Source organism: Capricornis sumatraensis, chromosome 2 (genome assembly GCF_032405125.1).
Source record: "Capricornis sumatraensis isolate serow.1 chromosome 2, serow.2, whole genome shotgun sequence".
Taxonomy (NCBI): Eukaryota; Metazoa; Chordata; class Mammalia; order Artiodactyla; family Bovidae; genus Capricornis; species Capricornis sumatraensis.
This window is the reverse complement of record NC_091070.1, coordinates 118478043-118501801: the sequence shown is the minus strand read 5'-3', so window position 1 is coordinate 118501801 and position 23759 is coordinate 118478043. Positions and strand designations below refer to the sequence as shown.

At 47.6% G+C, this 23759-nt stretch overlaps 1 protein-coding gene across 1 annotated transcript; it reads right to left on the bottom strand.

Annotated features, from left to right (window-relative positions):
* Positions 1-5558: 5558 nt before the first annotated feature.
* Positions 5559-16346, bottom strand: PGLYRP3 (peptidoglycan recognition protein 3). Its single transcript, XM_068994209.1, has 8 exons — positions 16292-16346; positions 14777-14872; positions 13911-14112; positions 13150-13268; positions 11835-11987; positions 10268-10466; positions 6375-6493; positions 5559-5737 (listed from the first exon to the last, which is right to left on the bottom strand). The coding sequence occupies exons 1-8, from the start codon at positions 16344-16346 to the stop codon at positions 5559-5561; spliced, it is 1122 nt and encodes a 373-aa protein (XP_068850310.1).
* Between the last annotated feature and the right edge of the window lie 7413 nt (positions 16347-23759).

Below are 23759 nucleotides of genomic sequence, written 5' to 3'. Positions count from 1 at the left end.
ATTTCTTGTTTATTAATATGGCAAGAGATATTTTCATTTCACACCTCTCTGCAGGCAGCTCCATCAACCTTGAGTGCAAAAGCTCTTGGCTACCCTGAGAGAGAACCCCCAGCTTCCCACCTTGGGGACACATTTCTTAATCCAGCCCACTGCAGAAAGTCCCCGAAAAGTCCCTGCCACCCCTCTCAGGGTCTCACACCCCCTCCCACCACTCCTCCCAGCTAATCACACCTTCCTCATCCAGAGCTGGCTCCTCTAATTAAAGCCCTGTCCTAAATCAGCTGCCCCAGCAGAACCTGCTGGGTCAGAAACCACACCTGTCCATTCTTTGTGGCTCTAAGCTTCCAAAAAATGTGTGCCTTCCCCAGAGCCACCCCACCCCGGCCTTCCACCCCGACTTCCTCCTCGCCAGCAGGGCTGGCAGCCATGGGACAGAGCAGAGCTTGGTGGAGGCCAGCGTCTACAGTACTCCAGCACAGAGCCCATCATCTCCTCCACGCCACCGCAGCCTAGATGTTAATGAGAGCAAAAGAGAAAGGGCGAAGCCAGAGAGATACAGCAGTAGAAGGGTGTCAGAGAGCAAAGGAGAGGCATTGAGAGATGAAGAGGGAGGCAGCATGAGAAAAAGAGAGGGGGCGGAGGCAGGAGGGAGACAGCGGGACACTAGAGAGACACACAAGTGTGGGAAGAAAGAAGCCAGTGAGACAGAGGAAGAGGCAGGGAGCACAGGAGAGGCTGGGCGGAGACCTCGGGGAGGGAGCCTTTCCTGAAGGGCCAGCTCGTGGGGAGCAGCCTCAAGGCCCCCACAGGGAGACGGTGACAGAAGCCTCCAAGGGCTGGGGGAGCACTGGGGCTGGAGAATCTCTTCCCCCCAATTTCACACCAGTGGAGAGGCCACCAGAGTGTGGGAGCCACAGAGCGCAGGGAATTAAGATGGAATTAACCTGTGGCCTCTGATGTGTTACAAAAGTGGGTGGGTTCCTGGCAGCTGGCAGACACTGGGATTTTCCACTCTGTGACAAACATCCCAAGACCAGCCTGGGAAAGGGCTGCCGCCCTTCTGGGCTGGGAACGCTGCCTCTGCTTGCCCTGCCCTGTACAGATGGGGCTCTTCCCCTTCCAGTCCACAGACAGGCAGGTGTCACATCCCCACCCCCGTGCACCAGCTCTGGGCCAGGGAGGTGCAGGCACAGGCCCAGAAATCCAGGTCAGAAGGGAGAAGAGCGGGGAACAGCAATGAGCCACCAAGAGGACCAGGAAAGGCCCCGGGCACCCAGTGGACGGAGATGTCATCTCCGGTCTGGAGAAACAGGAAGCATCTGGAAAACTGGTGGAACTGGAGGAGTCACAAGGAGCACAGGGACAGGTGGGCAAAGGCCCCAAGGTGGGCCATTGCGGGAGGAGAATCTGCAAATTGCCACCTACGTCTCATTCTGTGCAAAAGGGTAGGTTGGAGTGATTGTGGAAAGTGCTAAATGCTGTGCATGCTAAGACGCTTTACTTTATTCTGTCGGAAAGGAGGGGTCACATGTGATTTCAACCAGAGAAATGCAAGAATGGGGCTGTGCTCAGAATCTGAGGATTCCTAGGACTTCCCTGGTGGTACTGTTGTAGCCACACATTCCAGGAAACAAACTCGATCAGAAAGACAGTGCAGATAGTGGAGTGCCCTTTATTACACCGGCGGGCCCAAGGCAGAGTCTTCTTTTAGCCAAAGACGCTGACCAGTCTTTGTGAAAACCCTGTATACCCTGAGTGTATAAGGTTCCCCGAAACTAGTCTGAACAAAGGAAAAAGAAAGATACAATCAAAGTTAACCCTGATTCATATGCCTTAAGCCTAGGTAATTAACAGTGGACAATTATCAATAGGCTTGTGGTCATACCCCAAGAAGCATAATAGAATGTATGATTCGGTTACACAGATAATTAGGGTATTCTTTTAGGAGATGGAGAGCCCTGGGGCTCTTCCTTCTGGGGGCCTGGTTTTCCAGTTGGTATGTCATTTCCATAGATACTGGGCATATAGCTCAAAGTCCACAGTCCGGCCCAAGATGGAGTCCTGCTTTCAAGATAGAGCCTGTTCTGTTTCCACCTTCAGTACAGGGAGTAAGACTCCGTGATCCCAGTGCAAGGGGCCCAGATTCAATCCCTGGTCAGGCAACTAGATCCCACATGCTGTAACTAAAGATTCTGCATGATGCATCTAAGACCTGGCACCGCCAAACAAATAATCTCATCCGTTAAAGAAAGATCAATAAAGCTCTTCAGATTAAATAAAAAGAAGAAGAATCTGAGGGTTCCTCTTTTATTTAACTCACTGAGTGAACTTAAACAAGTCATCGGCCCTCTTTGGTTTCAGTTTTCTGGAAAATAGGCTTAAATCGAATTAGTATTCCAGAATCAAATAAAACTTTTTGTGGCATTTTTTTTTTCTTTCCAAGCTTACAGTTGTGGAAAACAGCTAACAAGATGGGCTTAGAGGCCCTCCAGCCCTGAAAGTCCAGGGTCGTGAAGCTCTGTGTCCCTCCCGTACCCAGGGCTCCTTCACCTGTGCCCGACCGGTGGGGCTCCTCCCTGCTCTCACCAGCCTTTGCCAACTCCCCAGGAGGCTGAGACTGATGCCCACAAGCGTGTATCCTTCCTGCCAGTCACACAGCAGTAACAGACTACAACCACCAGCACAGCAGCGACAAGAACCGTGATCCCACCACTCAGCTTTGGCAGGACCACATTATATGCAACCACGAGTCATAGGACTCTAAATCCACTTAATCCTCGCAGCTAACCTCCAAGGAGGGATGTTAGTGTGAACTCCACTTTTTTTTGGGGGGGGCCACTCCTCAAGGCTTGCAGGATTCCCTCATCAGGGGTCAAACCTGGGCCCCAGCAGTGAGAGCTAACCATCAGACCTTCCGGGGAATTCTCTGAATCCCACTTTAAATAATTAAAGGGGAGCTGGAAAGAATTTCTGCACACAATGGACTCCTAAGAGGCAACTGAATGGAATTGGCTGCCTCAGGATTGACCTTGAAAAAGCATTTTCCTACTGAGTGCTCTGGTTTCACCTAGATTATGTGTATTTAAGACTAATAAAAGTAAATAATCTTGAAAAGAGAATAATTCAGACCCTGCAATAACGCTGATTTGAGGAGGCCTTGATGAGCACTGATGGAGATGGGGGAGTCTGTAACCCACCACCTGCCACCCCCCACAGGAGAGCCTGGGGAGGCTAGTGAGACCTTGAGGCCAGGCATGTGCTTTGATTTAAAGGCCAGAGATCCTCCACTTTGGAGGCTGGTAAGAAAGGCAGGGAAAGATGGAGGGCAGCTCTTTTCTTGGGATCATTTCTCATCATACATCCACCTTTTTGACCACTCCCTGTAGGAAGGGCTCTGAAACTCACTCTGGATATTGTAAGAGAAGGGGAGACACACTGTGGCAAGTTGGGGAGGTTTCACCCCTAAGAAGGGACTGAGTTGACCAGAGCTTCTGGTCCAGTGACTCCCATCCCAAGGGGGTCTCCTCCTGGAGCAGCCTCCCCTCTTCCCCTGGCTCTGTAAGTCAGAAAGGGGCATTGAGACCCCCAGGCCTACGACTCTCTATATAAACAATTCCTTCCCCTGCTTCGGTGCTCAGGTGGCCTGAGGATAAAGTGAATCCAGTGAGAATGGGGGACAGTCTTTGAAAAGCACAAACAGCTGTGAAACTGTGAGGTTGAACCTACTTTGTTCTAAGAGGTGTGAAACACTGTAGAAGCAAAGACTCATGTGAATACCAAAGGAGGGGGTGGGGAGACCGTGTTTCTCCCCTTCTTCCTCCTTCCCTTGTTTCCAGATCAGGAAAAACTAACCACTAGCAGCGAGTTTCCAGTTCCTGTGCTTCTAGTAAAGAGCAGTCAGTATTTCCCCCACCTGAAAGGATGAGGCTTCACTTGGGGCAGGAGGAGCCCCGGGAGGGAGGCTGCAGAGCTCCCAGGCTCTGAGTCCCCGCTCAGCTTGATGCCTAGCAGACCCAACCAGGGAAGGACAGAGAGCAGTGCTGTGTGGACACAGCCTCTGCCCTCAGGGAGCTCTGGGAGGATGGGGACACGGGAGTCTGGAGACACAATAACCATTGCAGTTGAGCAACCAGAGCAGCTCTGAGTCTCAGACTGGGAGGCAACAGAACAGAGAGAATGCTGGTGGGATGAGGGATCATCCAGCAAGTCTTCCCCAAAAGGGGTGATAAGCAAATTGGAAAGGCGAGCAAGGACTTGGTCCACTCATTCATTTATTCATCCATTTCTCCAATAAATACTTGTAGCACCTTCCCTGATAGCTCAGTTGGTAAAGAATCCACCTGCAATGAAGGAGACCTGGGTTTCAATCCCTGGGTTGGGAAGATCCCCTGGAGAAGGGAAAGGCTACTCACTCCAATATTCTGGCCTGGAGAATTCCATGAACTGTGTAGTTCATGGGGTCAAAAGGAGCAGGACCCAACTGAGTGATTTCACTTTCACTTTTCTGTATTCCAGACACTGCTGAAGAACTGAGGACACAGACACAAACGAAACTGGACAAACTCACAACCCAGCGGAGAGAATTTCTATAAACAATCACTGCCCTGAAATAAGGGCTGCACACAAATACAGACAAGGTGGTGTGTGAACAGAGGGGAGGGGCTGGGATGTTGACCTGGGTCACGTGTGAGGCTGGGAGCTGCCAGGCAGATGGTGAGCGAGGAAAGGAACAGGCCAGGCTGACTCCATCTTGAAAAAGAAGGAAACTCCATCTTGCATTCTCAGTGAGCTTTGGACTGTGTGCCTGATAGCCACGGGGATAACATACCTACGGCCGAACTGGCCTCCCGGACTGATAAACACCAGATTCCATACCAAGATTTCCTGTCACCAAAAAGAATGTAATAATCCCCTATGTAGTCAATCACCTTAATCTTTATGGCACCCATTGGTGAAGGCTACAATACATAACCAGCTGACCCTTCTGATTGTGAATCATGGCTGTAACCTGACTGTATCTGCCTTTAACACTTTTCAGGCTAGGTTTAAGGAATTTGGGGGTGTGGGCTTGAGTAGTACACTTAAGATATATAAGGTTTTCACAAAAGTCGGTCAGAGTCCTTGGCTAAGAGGAGACTCTGCCTTGAGCCCGCTGGTGTAATAAACTTCACTCCACTATCCGCATTGTCATTCTGAGTGAGTTTGTTTCCCGGAACTCATGGCTACAACAACAGCAGAGGAAGGCACACCAGGAGAGGGGTGTGTACGAAGGGACAAGAAGCCTCAGCTGGGTGAGGAGGTGGGTGCTGGGGAGAGGACAGTGAGGAGGGAAGGAGGCCGGGTGCAGACTCAGAGGGCCGGAATGCCCCACTGTGGAGTCTGATCCCATGGAGCTGATCATACTAGTTAGGAAATGATCATACAAACCTGAAGCAGAAGAAACAGGATGGGGCTGGCAGGGAGGGGTCGCGGGTATTGAGCCAGGATGGAAGGTGAAGAAGGGGAGGCTCAGAAGCTAGAGTTGGGGAGGGGTGGTATCGGAAGGAACTGGGGTGCCCTCATTGTCTGAAATGAGGCCAAGTCTTAATGATGTTGTACAAAGCCCGTCCAGGAGACAGAATATCGGTCACATCGCTGTGCCCCACCAACAGGTAGTTGGGGACCAGATGCCCCTTGACCACGGAACAGTGGATCAGGTTCTGAGCCGCCTCCAGCGCTGCAGCATTTGGTGGTTTTTCTGCAAAATACATTTAGCCAAGCAGTCACTAGGGTCTCAAGGTTACTTACTTTGGGCAAGAACAAGCACATAGCCCAGTCTCCCTCTACCCCCATCACCACCATAGCCAACAAATTCCTGTAAGTTTCTGCAGCCAGGCACATTGGGAAAACAAGGTCATTGTGTTCCCTGATTCTGCCTTCTAGAAAGTTCAAAACCTCTCTGAAAAATAACTGCAGCTCAACACACCACTTCTCAACAGTCACCACGGGGCAGACATCGCAGGACCAGACCATTCATTGCTTGTCCATAAGAGATAGTGGTGCTCCCCAGTGCTGTTGCCATGGTTACCAAGGAAGAAGCTGCATTTGCCAACAGTGCTATGAAAACACCAAAGTTTGCAAAAGACTTTTTTCTCTCTTGCTCCATGCTTGCATTGGGCATGGCTCTAAAGACACATAGAATCGGGTATTGGTACAGGTGAATTTGGAGGAAATGTTCTGCCTGAGAGGGACTCCTGGGGACCTGCCTCTTGCATTGAGAGTCTCACTGACACTGTCGGGCACCACAATGCATCTTATCCCCATTGCTTCCCAGATATTTCACATAATACTTCATCATCCAGAGTCCCTCTGCCCCATGTTTACCCCTTACCTACCTACAAAGTTGCCTATGAAGGCAATTCCTAGGCCAATATCATTGTATCCGTATGTGTGAGAGCCTTGGGTATGCCAGCCAACTCCTTCATACACACCACCATCCTGGCCCACCAGGAAGCTAAGGTCAGGCAAAGGGAAAAGGAGAAAATTACTCTGGGGAGAACTGGCTTCATTCACTCCTTGAATCATTAATTCATCCTTTCATCCACTTCTATTATTAGTATTACTCTTAACCATATGTGCCAGTGTGAACAGAGACAAAAAGGCAAAAGAAAAAAACAAAGCCCCTGAACCTAAGAAATGAAGACAGACAGTGACAAGCAATGATGACGGCAGCATCAGTCCACGGCCACATGGTTACACTAGTAATGAAAACTGATTTTCATTCTGATTCTGTTGGCCACTAATTTCTTGACGTGTTTCTCTTCCCTGGTTCTCCTCCCCTGGGACTCTGGTCTCACCCCTTCTCTCTTCTCACTCAACATATTCTCCCTGGACAACCATCCAGTCTAATAACTCCAACTGTTGCTGTTTTTTAGTCGCTTAAGTCGTGTCCAACACTTTTGCCTTCTTTTGACTCATATCTGCTCGTGGCCTGTAGCCCCCCAGGCTCCTCTGTCCATGGGATTCCCCAGCCAAGAATACTGGAGTAGGTTTCCGTTTCCTTCTCCAGGGCATCTTCCCAACTCAGGGACTGAACCCACGTCTCCTATGTCTCCTGCTTGGCTGGCAGATTCTTTACCACTGAGCCAGCTGGGAAGCCATAGCTCAATTACAAGCTCTAAAAGCCAACATGTCCAAACAAACCCATCTTCTTCCACAATTTCCTTAGCTAGACAATTGGACATCAGACTGAATGCCTCACTCTCCCTCTCCCAACCCCATCCAATCAACATTCACGGTTCATCAACCATTTCTCCTGTTTTAAATTTCTCCACTTACCTCTATGCAGACAGCTGCTATGCTGTTCCAGGTCACCATCACCTGCTGTCTGAATTACTGCAAAAGCTGTCTGCCCAGAGTTTTACTCCTTCCAATCCATGCTTAAAACAGCCCCCAGGGGTTTTGCTAAATACAGATCCCATTATAGAGCATGGATTTCCAGTTGCCTTTCAAATAGAGTCAGCCTGTCAGGACCAATGCCCAGGCCCCTGTGCTGTGGCTCCCGTCAGCCTCTCCAGCCTTCTCGCTCACCAGTCCCCTCTTTGTAGTCTGTTTTAGGCAGGAGTTAAGCTTCTTTGTGGGCATCCCAGGTGGTGCTAATGGTAAAGAACACGTCTGTCAAAGCAAGAGATGTAAGAGACATGGGCTTGATCCCTGGATCAGGAAGATCCCCTGGAGGAGGCCATGGCAACCCACTCCAGGATTCTTGCCTGGAGAATCCCACGGACAGAGGAGCCTGGTGGGCTACAGTCCATGGAGTCGCAAAGAGTCGGGCGTGACTGGAGCAAGTCAGCACGCAAGCTTCTTCCATCTGTGCTCTGTCTGGACTCCAGGCCCTTGTCTATGCTGCTCCCTCTTGCCTGGAACACTCCGTATCCTTCTTTGCCTGACTGACCCCCACTCCGTAGCCATGGCCCAGCGTGGATGCCTCTCCCTGCTGAAGCCCTGCTGTGATACCATTCAGTCCTCCAAAGTCTTGTTAGAGGTCCACCCTGGGCACATCCTGTTACTCATCCACCCCGGTGCCAACACTCACAATCGTCATGACCTGTTTACTGTCCTCTCTCCTCCACAAGGGAAGGAGCCAATTCATCTCGCTGAGCACCAAGCACACAGTGTGCGTGCATGCTCAGTTGCTTCAGTTGTATCTGACTCTGAGAACCCATGGACTGTAGCCCGCCAGTCTCCTCTATCCTGGGGTTTTTCAGGCAGGAATACTGGAGTGGGCTGCCATTTCCTTCTCCAGAAATTGTACTTGCATCTCCTGCATTGCAGGAGGATTCTTTATCACTCAGCCACCAGGGATACCCCAATAAATATTGGTGAAAAAGTAAGAAATGATGAATGGGAGGGCCCTTTGTCCATACTGAGCACAGTTGGTGCCAGAGCAACAGATGCTGTATCCTGAGGCTGCAGGGGGAGTGAGCACCGTAACAGGCTTCCAAAGTCAAGGGACAGGAACCAAGCCAGTCCCCAAAGGATGAATGTGAAAGGAAACTAACATTCCCTCAGCTCCTGGCATTTTCCATTTGGAATTTCCACATTTAATTCTTTATTAACTAAGCTTAATAACCATAACAAGAAACTTTTCTTGTGGAAAACCCTGTAAAATGCAGCCATAGTTTTCTCTTATTTACAAAGGCTGTTTTTAAAATGGGAGTTCAGAGGAGAGAGGCAGCCGGCCCAGAATGAGACGTGCTTAGTCACTCAGTCGTGTCCAACTCTTTGCGACCCCAGGGACTAGAGCCCGCCAGGCTCCTCTATCCATGGGGATTCTCAGGCAAGAATATTGGAGTGGGTTGCCATGCTCTCCTTCAGGGGATCTTCCCAACCCAGGGATCGAAGCCAGGTCTCCTTCATTGCAGGTGGGTTCCTTACCGTCTGAGCCACCAGGACATATATAAAAGTAAAGCCACCTGCAACTTCATAAAATTTGTTGTGATTAAGTCACAGCTTCCCTGTAGCTCAGTGGTAAAGAATCCACCTGCCAATGCAGGAGACACAGGTTTAACCTTGGTGCAGGAAGATCTCGGACGTTGTGGAGAAACTAAGCCCATGAGCCATAACCATTGAGCCTGTTCTCCACAACAAGAGAAGCCACCACAAAAAGAAGCCTGTGTCGCAACTAGAGAAGAGGCACCCCCTGCTCCCCACAGCTAGAGAAAACCAGCATAGCAAAGAAGACTCAGAAAGTGACGTCGCTCAGTCGTGTCTGACTCTTTGCCACCCCATGGACTGCAGCCCACCAGGCTCCTCAGTTCATGGGATTTTCCAGGCAAGAGTACTGGAGTGGGTTGCCATTTCCTTCTCCAGGGGATCTTCCCAACCCAGGGCTCTAAGCCGGGTTTCCCACACTGCGGGCAGACGCTTTAACCTCTGAGCCACCAGGGAAGCTCATGAAGACCCAGACCAGCCAGCAAATAAATAAATAAATAATTTTTTAATTTATTCTTTTATAGGTTATCACTGAATCACTTTGCTGTATACCTGAAACTAACACAACACTGTAAATCAACTAGATGCCAATAAAATTAAAATTAGTATTAATAATTAAGTTATCAAACTCTAACCCTAAATTTCTTCTATGAACATTCCAAGGGAATGCCTAAGAAGCTTCCCACTGTTCTACTAGCTTATTATGTTTCTTAATTGTAGACTTGGCATTAAAGGAACCGAAAGAGAACATTTTTTTTATTATTTCACTTGGTATTATCAATCAAATAAGGTATTGTTGCCCTACTGCAGAGAGGAGGCAAAAGAAGTCCAGAGAAGTTAAAGTTTCTTGTGTCTATAAATGGAGTAAGCAATACCAGAGGTATTGCAAGATTCTAACATCAGAGAGAGCAAGTTTGGGGTTGGGCTCAAGGGCAGTTGTGGGTGAACAGGGTCTGGGTTTCTGGCTGGTTGGAAGGGATTAAATTTAAAAGGCATGGTCCGTTGACAGCCTCCCATAAGGGTCTTGCACTCTTGGTTTATCACTGTTGTTTTAACATCTTCCTTTCAGAGTCTTCCTAACCACTCATGGAGAACATGCCCAGGGGAGATAACTAAACCTTGGCTAGGCTCTGAAGAATGCTCAGTCCAGAATCCTGCACAAATAAAAAGGTGATGTCTTGTGTAAAGTGCCTGGCACAAAAGAAGAGCTTGGTAAACACTGGCTCCCTCCCCAAGCCTTCCTTCCTATACCCCTGAAGAAAAGGAGGGTCAAGTCTGCACCAGTCCCACTTACTGATATCCGATGTCACAGAAGTTCTGTGTGTCCATGTGGTAAGACTGTATATCTCGGACGCGGATCCGGCAGTCCATGGATACGTTGCAGGTTGCCCCAGCAGTGTGGATGATGACAACATATTTGGCTGGGAGGCCCATTGTAGGGCAGTGTGTCTGTCTGGCTCCCCAAGCTGACCTTGTGATGATGTTGGGGCAAGCTGTGGTAAGGGGAAAAAACAATGAGATGTAAATTCACCTGTGCCCACATGTAGACAACCTCACAACTGCAGGCTGGTAACTCCTCAGAATCCCCAACCTCTAACACCCACTAACACATCCTAGCATGTGAGATTTTGTGGGATTCTGGGAAAGTCTAGATAGGGATTGTCTGGGTCAGGCAGATGGAGCCAAGGGGCAGAGGTAAAAGCCAAGTTCGGATAACAACTGTGGAAATCAGCATGTGAGCAGAAGGGAAAATACTACTGATACCTACATGCTTGAATATGCACTGCAAATAAATGCAGATGTATGTACTTATATGACAAGACCAATGTGCAGAAATCAGCTGACTTTCTGAACTGATCACATGCATATGGTAATTTGAAATCTCTAAAGAATTCTACACACGTAAAACTGTTATTAATGAAGACAACACTAGTCTGAAAGCAAGACAAATTTTAAAGACTTGCAACTTGAAAACCTTAATGAAAAACATTGATGAGTCCTAGGCAAGATCCGGAGAAGGCAATGGCACCCCACTCCAGTACTCTTGCCTGGAAAATCCTATGGATGGAGGAGCCTGGTAGGCTGCAGTCCATGGGGTCGCTAAGAGTCGGACATGACTGAAGCGACTTAGCAGCAGCAGCAGCAGCAGGCAAGATCCACTCTAGCAGAGCGTGCGAAACTATTGAAAGTGCTTGTCACTGTGCTGGTTTTAGGTTGCTGCTTGTCTTTCCAAAATGGTGCATGATTTTTATTTTCCAGCTTCCTGGACTCTTCACGCTCACGGCAGTGTAATCTGTGAACCCATGCTTTTTTCAGCGTGCTGTGGTCATGGTGAAGGTTGGCTTGTTTTGCTTTTAGAAGGAGGTGTGTGTGAGCGAGGGAGACTATGAGACAGAGATTGTGTGTGTATGTGTATTCATGTAATATATGCAAATACATATACATATATTTTACCCCACCCCATTTCCATGCTTTATTCTTCTCCATAACCCTGATGTTACATCTAACATCATACACCTTTCACTTATTGATTCTTCATTTTCTATCTTTCTCTACTTAAATGTGCAGTTTCATCTGTTTTGTTCACAGCTGCACCCTCAGTACCTAGAAGAGTGCCTGGTATTCAGTAAACATTCGCTGACGGAAAACATGTGTACATATATATTTATGTCACGAATGGTTCCATGGCTATATGGTTCCAGTGGAAAGGAGAGGCCGGGAAGGTGCCCTCTTAGAATTTTCCAGATCTCAGCAAGAGATGTCCTTGGTCTAAGACCAATGAATACCAATAAGGAAAGGCATTCCCTACGGTTGCTGGGTGGTAACTGGGCGGAGGAGGAGGCAGGACAGAGAGGCTTTACCTTTCCTGGGCGTCAGTGGCTGATGAGGGACCAGGCAGCTCTCTGCTTTCAAGAGAAGCGGCTGAATATACCTGGGTGATAGGTGACCCTTCTTTATGGCATAGACGATCAGGTCCTCTGCGGCTGATAAGGCAGTGCGGCTGGGACTGCTGCCTGAGAGAGGACGACATGGAGCACAGAACTGTTAGCAAAAAGCTCCAACCTGGTCTAGATGCAGAAGGAGGATAAGTTGACCCCTTGAGCCTGAATGACTGATGGATGAGAAGGGAAAAAACCAGTCCAGTAGCCAGGACAGAGAGGCTAAGAGACAAAGAAGTACTTACACACAGCTCTTAGAAACCAAGTTGGTGACTTCTTCCAAGGGCCTTACTTATCCACTCCATCACTATGTGGAGTCCCTGGGAGACAGTGAAAGCTACATGTAGGAGGCCCACCTGACCAAGTCAGGAATGCCCTAGCTTGGCGGAGAAGGTGACTGTATTTATTTAATAGCTTCCACTATCAGACATGAGGCCAAGTGCTCTTCACATCCATTAACTCATGTAATCCTCACAGAAAACCTCTGAGATAAATGCTATTACTAGCCCCACTTGGAAGATGAGGGTCCTGGCAGGTGCCAGTGATTTCTTGTTGGCTCCTTTTTTAAAAAAAATGATTTGTTTTAATTGGAAGCTAATTACAATATTGTAGTGGCTTTTGTCATACATTGACATGAATCAGCCATGGCCTACTCTGTGCTCTCCTGTGCTTTGCAGAGGACTAGAAACCTGCAAACTACATTTCCCAGACTTCCTTGCTTGCTGGCCACTGGTTGGGTTCTACCAAAGGGAGACACTGGAGGAAGAGAGAAGCCACGTTTTTCTGCCTCTGCCAGTTCCTACTTATCAACTTCAGGGCTTCCCTGATAGCTCAGTTGGTAAAGAATCCGCCTGCAATGCAGGAGACCCTGGCTCAATTCCTGGGTCGAGAAGATCCCCTGGAGAAAGGAAAGACTACCCACTCCAGTATTCTGGCCTGGAGACAAAGAGTCAGAGACAACTGAGCGACTCTCACTTTTTTCAGACTCTCAAAGTGATGGCAGTAACTATGAGCTCAAGCAGTATCAGTGGTGGCTTCAGCAGTCTCACGGGAGTACAGACCAGAGAGGAGAGAGAGAACTCCCAAAATGCCCCATCATAGAATCCAAGGGAGAAAAGAACTTCAAGAGAGGGGCCATCATCAGAGAACAGCATGATGTAGGCTGAAAAGACAAGAGTGGGAGATGGAAGACAGTGTAGACAGCTCCTTGGTGGAGGGCCAGAGGGGTGACCATTACCTAGATTATTCCCAAAGAAGGCGAGGCCCAGGGAGACGTTGTTGTAGCCCTGGGTGTGCATGCCCTGGATGGTCCAGCCCACGCCTTCATACACCCTGCCATCGTTCCCAACCAGGAAGCTGCCAGGCAAGGAAACATGATTAAATGGCAAATTTCTGTAACAGAAAACTTCTCACCCATGCTCGGAATGCAAAAAGTTTTAGAGGCTCACATGTTACAATGACATAACAGTGAAAGGGAGTGGGGTAATGCATTTTAGACTTTCAAGAGATGCAGGAATGTGTCTTTAATTTTCGTATGCCTTAGTTTATCTGTGCTTCCCAGAATCTCACTTTAAAAATAATTCATTTGGTTCTCTAACTTCTCCAGACCACAGCATCCTCACCTATGACACAGGGGTGGTAATATTTCTCCTGCCCATTCCTCAGTGTGGCAGGGAGAGCCTACTTAAGTAATACTTGTAAAGACCTTCATAAATTGCAACGTTCTTCGAGCTTCAACAGGGAGACTGTACTTATCACACAACCTCCCTCGCTTCTTTCCTGGAACTCCTAGCGGCCAAGACCACATCTGAATATGTGGCTCACGGTGGTCCTCCTCATGACCCCTGGGAGACTCTGGATTCTGTTTATATCAGCATTTTTTATTCATTAGAAAAGCAACATGAATGGGAAATTAAGAAATTCAGAGAAGGGGGAACAGAAGACACCCTCAAAAGGAGAATTCAAACGTGGGCTCCAGGGACCCCGCCAGCCTCTTACTTGTAGGCCACATCACACCAGCCCTTGGTGTAGACGGAACGGGACTGCAGGCCCCTCAGCTTTTGACTGCACGCGTTCTGCTCCTCGCATTCCATCCCTGTGATCTGGTCCATGATGACATAGGCCACGGGCCGGGTCAGCTGGGCCCTGCAGGTCAGGGATCTGGCTCCCCACTCCTTGCGGGAGACGATGGTGGGCGCACCTGGCGGGAAGGGGAGAGGGGAAATAGGCTGGCATGCTGAGGCCCTGCCATGCCCTCTGGAGGCTGTCCAGGCCACCCTGAATCCTCTGTGATGGAAGAGGCCCCAGAAGGAGGCCTGCACCATCACAGCCTCCCCTACCCTTCTGCATCTCTTGTTTGAAAGTGAAAGTAAAAGTGTTAGTTATTCAGTCCTGTCCAACTCTTTGCAACCCCATGGACTGTAGACCACCAGGCTCCTGAGGAAAGTTCTGCCACTCTCTTCAAACCAGCAGCTCCCCAGCCAGAGCCCACAGGAAGCCCCATGAACACTGGGGTGTGGGATTCCCTCTTTCAGGTGAATATGCACTGTGGGCAAGGCTATGAGAGCCCCACCCAGGACCCCAGGACCCCCGAGGGCTCCCTCATTATCCTCACTTGGGAGCCCCCTGAAACTGCCTGAGTGAAGTGGCATCTCTACCCTGAGAGCTAGAGACTGGGATCCTTGTCTTTTTTCCCTGGGTTTCCTCTCCTTTCTGGAACCCCCCATTGCCTAAGGACTCAGGACAATCCATGGGAGGAGTTGTGGTTCTACCCTACCCCATCCACTCCACCCAGCCATAGTGATGTTCTAAGAAACACTTCTGTCTCCCTAAAAAGCCCCAGGCAGCCCCCACAAACGCTTCACCATTGCGACCTGTGTGAATAAGCTGTGAGATGCCAACAAACAGGTCCAGAAGCTCCTGTGACAGCCCTCTGGCTTGGGTCTCATTCAAGGACAACTCTAGGGAATCCCCTGCAAAGGAATACTACGCTTGGTGCTGGTCCTTGGAAAATACCTTGACCAGCTCAGAGGCACGGGCTCCATGTTCCTCCTGCGACCCCATAGCCCACAGCCTCTCGGTCTCCCCAGATAACTTCCCACTTGACCCACGTGACTTCCTCTAGGAAACAAGAAAGAGGAAAACCACAGAGGCATCTGGCCGCACCCTGCCTCTGCCTCTCACATCTGCCCCAGTGAGGCCTTTCCCCCCTCCCAGCCTCCCCAGCCTCCCTTCATTTCAGGTTCAATGCAGTCTCTCTTGTCTTCTCAGCTGGGCAGCTCATTCCCAGTTCAGCTGTATATGTATTAATAGACCAGAGGGTCACACACCAAGATGGTCATCACGTGAACATGTATTCATATGTTAAGCACCTAGTGATCCAGGCAAGGTTCTTGAAATACAGAAATTTACAGATCGTTGTGACTGCCCTACCAACTTAATTTTTTTTTAAGATAGGATTAATGGAGGATTAATCACCACAAATGGGCTTCCCAGATGGCTCAGTGAGTAAAGAATTCTCCTGCAATGCAGGAGCCTCAGGTTTGATCCCTGGGTCCAGAAGATCACTGGAAGAGGGCATGGCAACCCCCTCCAGTATTCTTGCCTGGAGAATCCCAAGAACAGAGGAGCCTGGCAGGCTACAGTCCATGGGGCAGCAAAGAGTCAGATCACAGCTGAAGCAACTGAGCGCGCACACAGACTCACACAAAAGCATCACAAATATGCCTCATTCCCCTCTGTCTGTTCAGTACCAGAGATCATGGGGGCAATGTCACTGGAACAACAATGTCACCCACAGACCAGCTCTGTAGTTAACAAAGCATTTTCAAGGGCGCTATCACGTTTGTGGCTTAAAAAATCTTTGTGAAATAAACAAGCAAATTAACTACTCCCTCTATACAAATGAGAAACCGGGGCTCGGAGAGGTTGTCTAAAATGCTATGGGTTTTAAGCTGTGGACTTGGATTCCAAGCCAGGCTGTCTGGCCCCAGACCCATGCTCATGACCACTAGACTCTGCATCCACCCCCAAATTGTCAGATGACCGAGAGCAAGTCACTGCCACAGTGGGGCCTGTTTCCCCGTCTACAAGACTAAGCTGTTAAGGGTCTCCACCGTGGTTCTGAGATTCTGTCCTTCTGTGAAATCATCAGGAGCGAATGCCTGACAGTGACCCTGACACCAGGCTGTACCGGGCAGGCTGGAGAGGCTGCTGAGGACCGGAGCCCGTCTCAGCTGGGGAGGGGGCACCTGAGCTGGACTCCGATAGGGAACATAGCTGATGGGGAGGAATGAGGACCCTGGAGAGGATAATTTACCAACACAACCAGGCTGGAGCTGATGCCAGAAGCACTTGTGACCTAGTAAAAGAAAACTCACCGCAAGCCGCGAGATCCAAAGCAGACAAGACAAGAAAGCATAGCAGCATCCTCATGTGGTCCTAGGTCGCCAACAGGCAGAGTATGGATCACAGCCCTGGGAGAGACACCGATAGTCAGACCAATCATCCTCACCCTTCAAACAGAGCACCTACCAATTGCACGGCCCTCATCTGCCTCCTTGCCAAACTGAGAACCTCCTAAGGACCAGCACCTGGTGAGTCTTCTCAAGGTCCTCAGGACAAGGTTGACCCTTAGCAGATGCTCAATAAAGGTGAGCTAACACCTCTGTCTGGAGAAGGCAATGGCACCCCACTCCAGTACTCTTGCCTGGAAATCCCATGGATGGAGGAGCCTGGTAGTCTGCAGTCCATGGGGTTGTGAAGAGTCGGACACGACTGAGTGACTTCACCTTCACTTTTCACTTTCGTGCATTGGAGAAGGAAATGACAACCCACTCCAGTGTTCTTGCGTGGAGAATCCCAGGGACGGGGGAGCCTGGTGGGCTGCCGTCTATGGGGTCGCACAGAGTCAGACATGACTGAAGTGACTTAGCAGCAGCAGCAGCAACACCTCTGTCTAGCCACCAGCCTACTATTACCCTGAGAATTCATGGTCCCTCCTAGGACCCCAGTGCCTCATCTACAGACTTCCAGCACAGATAATAACAAGTTCTAAAACTCTTGAGTAGCTATTTGAATAAACTCTGCATGGACGTTTTTATATCTTAGTGCTGCTATTTTATATTTAATTCTTATAAAATTGCCATAAGATATTCATAATCCTATTTTTTAATTTTTTTTAATTATGAAAGTTTGATAACAGATTTACAGGAGGCTTGGAAAATACAGAACAAGGTTACATATAGTTCCACTATATATTAAATTATTTTTAAGTAAATAAATTAAGACTTTTAGTTGGAGTTTCAATATCAAACTCCCAAAAATTAACAGAATGAATATACAGAGACATAGAATGTTATAGTAGACCTGAAAAGCAGAGAAGGCAATGGCACCCCACTCCAGTACTCTTGCCTGGAAAATCCCATGGACGGAGGAGCCTGGTAGGCTGTGGTCCATGGGGTTGCTAAGAGTCGGACATGACTGAGCAACTTCACTTTCACTTTTCACTTTCATGCATTGGAGGAGGAAATGGCAACCCACTCCAGTGTTCTTGCCTGGAGAATCCCAGGGATAGGGGAGCCTGGTGGGCTGCCGTTCATGGGGTCGCACAGAGTCGGACACGACAGAAGCAACTTAGCAGCAGCAGCAGCAGACCTGAAAAGCACTGTGAATCAATTGAACATAATTGAAATTTATACAATTTTCACACAACAATAGGACACAAATTATATTCAAGTTCTCTTTGACTGTAAGCTAGGAGATATACCTAGGGACATAAAAAGGTGCAAAAATTTCATGGTGTTGAAATCATATGGAGTCTGTTTTATCACTGTGAAATTATCATTATCTCATTTTTAAGTGTGAGAACACTGAGGCTCAGAAGAAGCAAACTACAGTAGAGGCAGCTGCTAAGTCACGTCAGTCGTGTCCGACTCTGTGCAACCCCATAGACGACAGCCCACCAGGCTCCCCCGTCCCTGGGATTCTCCAGGCAAGAACACTGGAGTGGGTCACCATTTCCTTCTCCAATGCATGAAAGTGAAAAGTGAAAGTGAAGTCGCTCAGTCGTATCCGACTCTTAGCGACCCCATGGACTGAAGCCGACCAGGCTCCTCCATCCATGGGATTTTCCAGGCAAGAGTACTGGAGTGGGGTGCCATTGCCTTCTCCGACAGTAGAGGCAGGGGTGGGCTTTATTTGCAAAGATTCGTGACAGATGCTCACCTAACTTCTTCTCAAGTGAGAACGATACTAATAGCAGCACTTACCAAATACTGATCACATCTTATATTCCAAGTATTTGCTGAGGTACTGGTGGTAGTTTAATCACTAATTCATGTCCAACTCATGACCCCATGGACTGTACAGCCTCCAGGCTCCTCTGTCCATGGGATTTTCCAGGCAGGAATATGGAGTGGGTTTCCATTTCCTTGTCCAGGAGGACTTCACAGTTACTCATGAAGTATCTTCACAATGACCCATGAGAATTGTGCTTATCATCAGGAAACTGGACTTCAGAGAGGTTAAGTCTCTAGCCCAAAGTTACCCAGTTAGAAAGGGCAGATTTGTCTGACTTGAAAGCCTCTCCCTGGAACTTCACAATCTGCTTGAGTTTCTGATGATGGAGATTCACAACAAGGGCCCAGGAGGTTAACCTCCAGGATTATTATGTCCTTTCCATTGCAGAAATATTTTCTGCTGTGTCAGGCAGAAATGAACTGCTTATTTCAACTGAATCCAAATGAAATACTGACTCTGTGAGATGTCAACCAAAACATCAACTGTTCTCCCAATTATCCTACTAAGAAACTGTAGAGGAAGGTTTGAGATCAAATGGGGTAGATGACTACCCTCAAGAGATTTTATGTTATCATCAGTAGTTCCCAGATGGAAAATGTTTAGAACCCCAGTTTAAAATGAGCATATAGGAGCTTCCTGGATCAGGACAAGCAACCTCTCAGCCATTAACACCCAGGAATCCATTCATTCAGGAAGACTGTGCCCTGATGACAAGTGAGCCCTCCACAGAGGAAGGCAGTCACCTAATGTGGGAAAGTGTTGAGCTTCCCTCTTTGATCAAAAAAGAGGCAAGGATTCAGTGCCCAAAATGGAAGCCCCGTAGGCTAGCCTCCCAGGAAAGAAGCTGGCTTCTTGCAAAATTACCTAGACACCAGCAATCAATTCTGGTCAACAGGAGGTCTAGACTCTGGTCACTTGATCATGGTGCTTCCCCAACCATGAATGATAATGTAGCGAATGCTGTCCCGAGCTTGTCACATCACACAGCTGAAGTAGGAAACCTTGAGCCCAACCCCTGATCATGCCAAGGCAGGAATTTCTGGTGTCTCCCACCCCTACCTCTAACTGCAAACACTGAGCCAGCAGGACAGGCCGCAGCCACAATTCACCCACCATGGCTCACATTGCTATGTATTCTCTGTACTTAAAATGAAGAGGAAATATCAGAACAGGAGACAAGTGAGATATAACAGATAAGGATTCCAGGCTAGTCAGAAAGGAAAGAAATTGAGTAGAGGTGATCCCAAGACCCACACCCTTGGCAAGAAAGATCCAGGCGTGGTGGAACCAAACCCATTTAGAACAATTTGGGTAGAGAGTTTTCTTATTTGGAGGAAGAGTTCAAGAATGGAGATCGGGGGAACTTTCTCCACCATGTTAACTTTGTAACCTGATAGAGTCCAATCCCTCCAATAATAGAGGGGGTTCTCAAGAAGACACACACACACACACACACACACACACACACAGAAATACCTGTGGGTCCCTGCTGTCCCAGTCCCACAGGTCAAGCTGCAGCCGGCTCACCCCTCATTGGCTGGCAGGGCCTCCTTTCAGGCTTGGCCTCTGGCCCTGCCCTCCTCCTCGGCCTTCACCCTCCCAGGCACTAGAGGGCACTCTCTCCCTGGGAAAGAAGACTGGGCCCTAGCTTTCCAGAGAGAAGAAAAAGGCCAGGAGCCCTAACCAAAGGGGGAGAGGAGGAGAAAGAGGGCCAGGCTCTGCTCAGTCCACAGTCTACAGGATGGAGAGGGAATTAGTGAGACCAGACAGGTGCTGACAGCAGGGACCCGCCCTGTGAATAATCGCAGGTACCTCCTCCCTGGGAAAGGGTGCGGCTGCCCAAGGCTCCCCAGCTGCTTCCTCAGCCCCAGCCTCCAGGAAGCCCTGCCAATCGGCTATGCTTTGCACTGGCTAGGTGTGTGGAATCCAGAGAGAAAGAAGACAGGGTCCCCACCCTCAAGGAGCTCAAAGTCAGAAGTGGGAGGCTAGGCCAGCACACCAACAACCACCCTACAGAGCAGAGGCTGCACCTGACTGCTTGGAGAATGCTTTATTGGGCTTGCATATTATTTTTAGTTTTGCATTTCAATTAAGATAGATACTATCATTTTAAAATCTAGAGATTTAAAATAAAATATTGAGGTATACAGGAATCTTAGCTCAGAGTGCCATAAAATACCCTAGACTGAATGACTTAGACAGAAATTTATTTTCTCACAATTCTGGAGGCTAGAGCCCACAATCAAGACTCCAGCATGCTCATTTTTGGGTGAGGGCTCTCATCCTGGCTTGGAACTGTTAGGGGAAAAATTGGTTGAAACCACCCACCCTAGCCAGGCACCATAGCAACCCATTTGCATGAGTTATTTTATGACAGGAGGTCCTGGTAAGAAACACAGAACTAAGTCATCACCAACCAGAAAAATTTGGGAAAGGTCAAAAGGAGATGCCAACCTCCCAGAATCCTACTTGCTAGAATCCATCTTGGCTGAGGAATGTGTGAGCCACCAGGAAAGACCCTGAGTCAGAATAATTGGCCAGAGACAACCTGGAAACTAATCCCATCACCATAAAACCTGAGACTATTGCAGAGCAGTCCTCCTGGCTTCGCTTACCCTCCTACTCTCTGCCCAGGCACCCCTTCCCAAGAGTCTTTTGCTTTGTCAGCACATGTGTCTCTTCAGACAATTCATTTCCAACTGTTAGACAAGAGAACGTTCTCAGGCCCTGGGATCTTCTCACTGTGTCCTGACCTAGTGAGGGGAAAGAGAGAGTGAGAAAGCTCTTTGATGTCTTTTCTTATAAGGACCTTAATCTCTTCATGAGGGCCCCACCCCCATGATCTCATCTAGCTCTGACTAATTCCCAAAGGTCCTATCTCCAAATACCATCACCTTGAAGGTTAAGGCTTCAACACATGAATTTTCAGGGAGACACAATTCAATCTATTTTGTTGTTCAATTGCTCAGTCGTGTCTGACTCTTTGTGACCCCATGGACTGCAGCATGCCAGGCTTCCCTGTCCTTCACCATCTCCTGGAGTTTGCTCAAACTCACGTCAGTGATGCCATACAACCATCTTATCCTCTGTCACCCCCTTCTCTTCCTGCCTTCAATCTTTCCCTGCATCTGGGTCTTTTTCATTGAGTCAGTTATTCACATCAGGTGGCCAAAGTATTGAAGTTTCAGCTTCAGCATCAGGCCTTCCAATGAATATTCAGGACAGATTTCCAAGATTGACTGGTTGGATCTCCTCACAGACCAAGGGACTCTCAAGAGTCTTCTCCAATACCACAGTTCAACAGCACCAATTCTTGGCTTTCAGCCTTCTTTATAGTCCAGCTCTCACATCCATACAGACTACTAGAAAAACCAATCTATAGCAAAATTCAATCTATAGTAACTGGAATATGAGAAGATCCTTCTCACAATCCAGAAATTGAGAACATTTATACATTGATTTGTGAAACAAACATTGAGCTACCAGGGTGATCCAGTGCTCCCGACACCATATTAGGAACTGGGTATATGCCAGGGAGAAAAACACACCCTGTTGTCTGCCCCATGAGGTCTACATTCTAGTGGGAAAGAGAGACACAAAGCAATCAAATGAACACAACATCTCTAATGGTGCTGTGCGGAAAAAGAGCAGGGCACTGAGCACATTTGTGAGAAAGTGATGCTGGATTGGGACTAAAAGATGAACAGATGTTTCCCAAAACTAGAGGGGAAGAGTGAGTGCATATGAGCAGACCCTGAGGTTCACAGCTCCATGACTCAGAGCACAAACCACCTCCCTCCAGCCCTCTTCTTCTCGCAAGGAAAGATCTCTCCTCTTGAGGAAGGGAGGAACTTGGTGAATCCATATGTCAGGTCCCTGGCAAGTTCTCCTCACTCCAGAGCACCTACAGATGAAACCACCATGTGCTATGTGAAAGCAAGAGGTTCACCTTTACTCTAAACACCCTAAAGATATGCGGACATTTGATTCTTTATCTTATTATATCCACAGTGTTCTAAGTTCCTACTTGCAATGAGTTCCCATCCCTTCTCAACTAGCCTAGCCCAAGCTATTTCAGTATCATCATCATTTGATGTGAAAGTAAAAAGAGAACGTATAAATTTGGCCTCACAGTAACTAAGATCTAAGCCGAGTTTCCCCAACATTTCTGCAGTGATAGAACTGTCCATAGATCACATATGTATCTTGTATATTTCTTATTCCAGACTTGGAATCAATTATTTCTCCAAGAACCTCTGTCCTCCCATCACAAGCAACCATCAGCCAACAGTATCCTTTACAAATGTCATGTTATAAGGGTAATACTAAATGAAACACACGTGGCTCAGAAACTGGTTAGTGTCTGACATTACTTTGAGGGCCTTTCACCAACCACCAGGAAATTCACACTTGACGTGTGAATATTTGGTGAAATTTGGTGAAGTTTCTCTACCATTTGGTTACTCACTTCTGTTCTTTGTATAGGAAGAGCAGAATAGGTGCTTTTTTCTTCCCCCTTTTTACAGGTTTTCAAATAAATAAGTGGATTCAGGTTTTCCAAAGGTGATCAGTTAGGCATTTTGTATCATTATGAACTTATGAATTTAAATTTAATGAGCTCAGACCCATAGAAATTGTTGTTGCTCTCAATGCTCAGCTTGTCCCATTGGGTAGATAGTAGACATTGGAATTCTCCCATTAGGCAGCAGTCTCCCAAGACCTTTTGACCCAAACTGAGAAAATGTTTTTTGGCTTCATTGTTATCTGATATGAGAAAATGTTTCACACTTATCTTGCACATTTTCTATCCCCAGACACAAAATCAGTTGTTTCTCCAAGAACTTTTTATTTCTTTTATTGTGATATTGTAATTTCAGCTCACAATCTGGTGCTAACTTATTGCGACTGGATTGATCAAAGTTTCCAGACCTTTCACCAGACAGTGGTTAAAAATGTTAAAATGAAACACTTCATGAGTTCATAAGTTTGTGAGTTTATCCTTATATTTTCAATTCAAATCCAGGGCTCTGGTATATTACTTAACCTCTTCTTTTTCCACCTTGAGAATCTTACTTTCAAAAACACTGGGGGCGATGGAATTAGAATATCACATATTTACTCATTTGTTTGACCCACATCTCACAGTAAATTTTCATGCAAAAACAATACAAAGATTAGCACCAACAATATAATTACTAAAATAGCTTAAAAGTAAATTTGCAGACCCTCTTCTCATTCCCTCCACATTTTTTTTTCAGTTTTGTAATCTGCAACATTGTTAGCACTCGCAACCATTACATACTATATTCTCACTTTGATAATCTTCATTTAGTCTTAATTTACAAATACACATACATTACTATTTATCTCTGATCATTATGTTAATGTCTTATTTTGGTTGTTTGAGGTCATTATCTTGTAGACTCCTAAGGAAGAGCTCGTGAGACTATATTCCCAGAGTTCTTACATGTTGATGAGAGTATATCTGTGATCTTTGTATTTGAAACTCAATTTTATTGACTATAAAACCCTTGGATCACATTATCA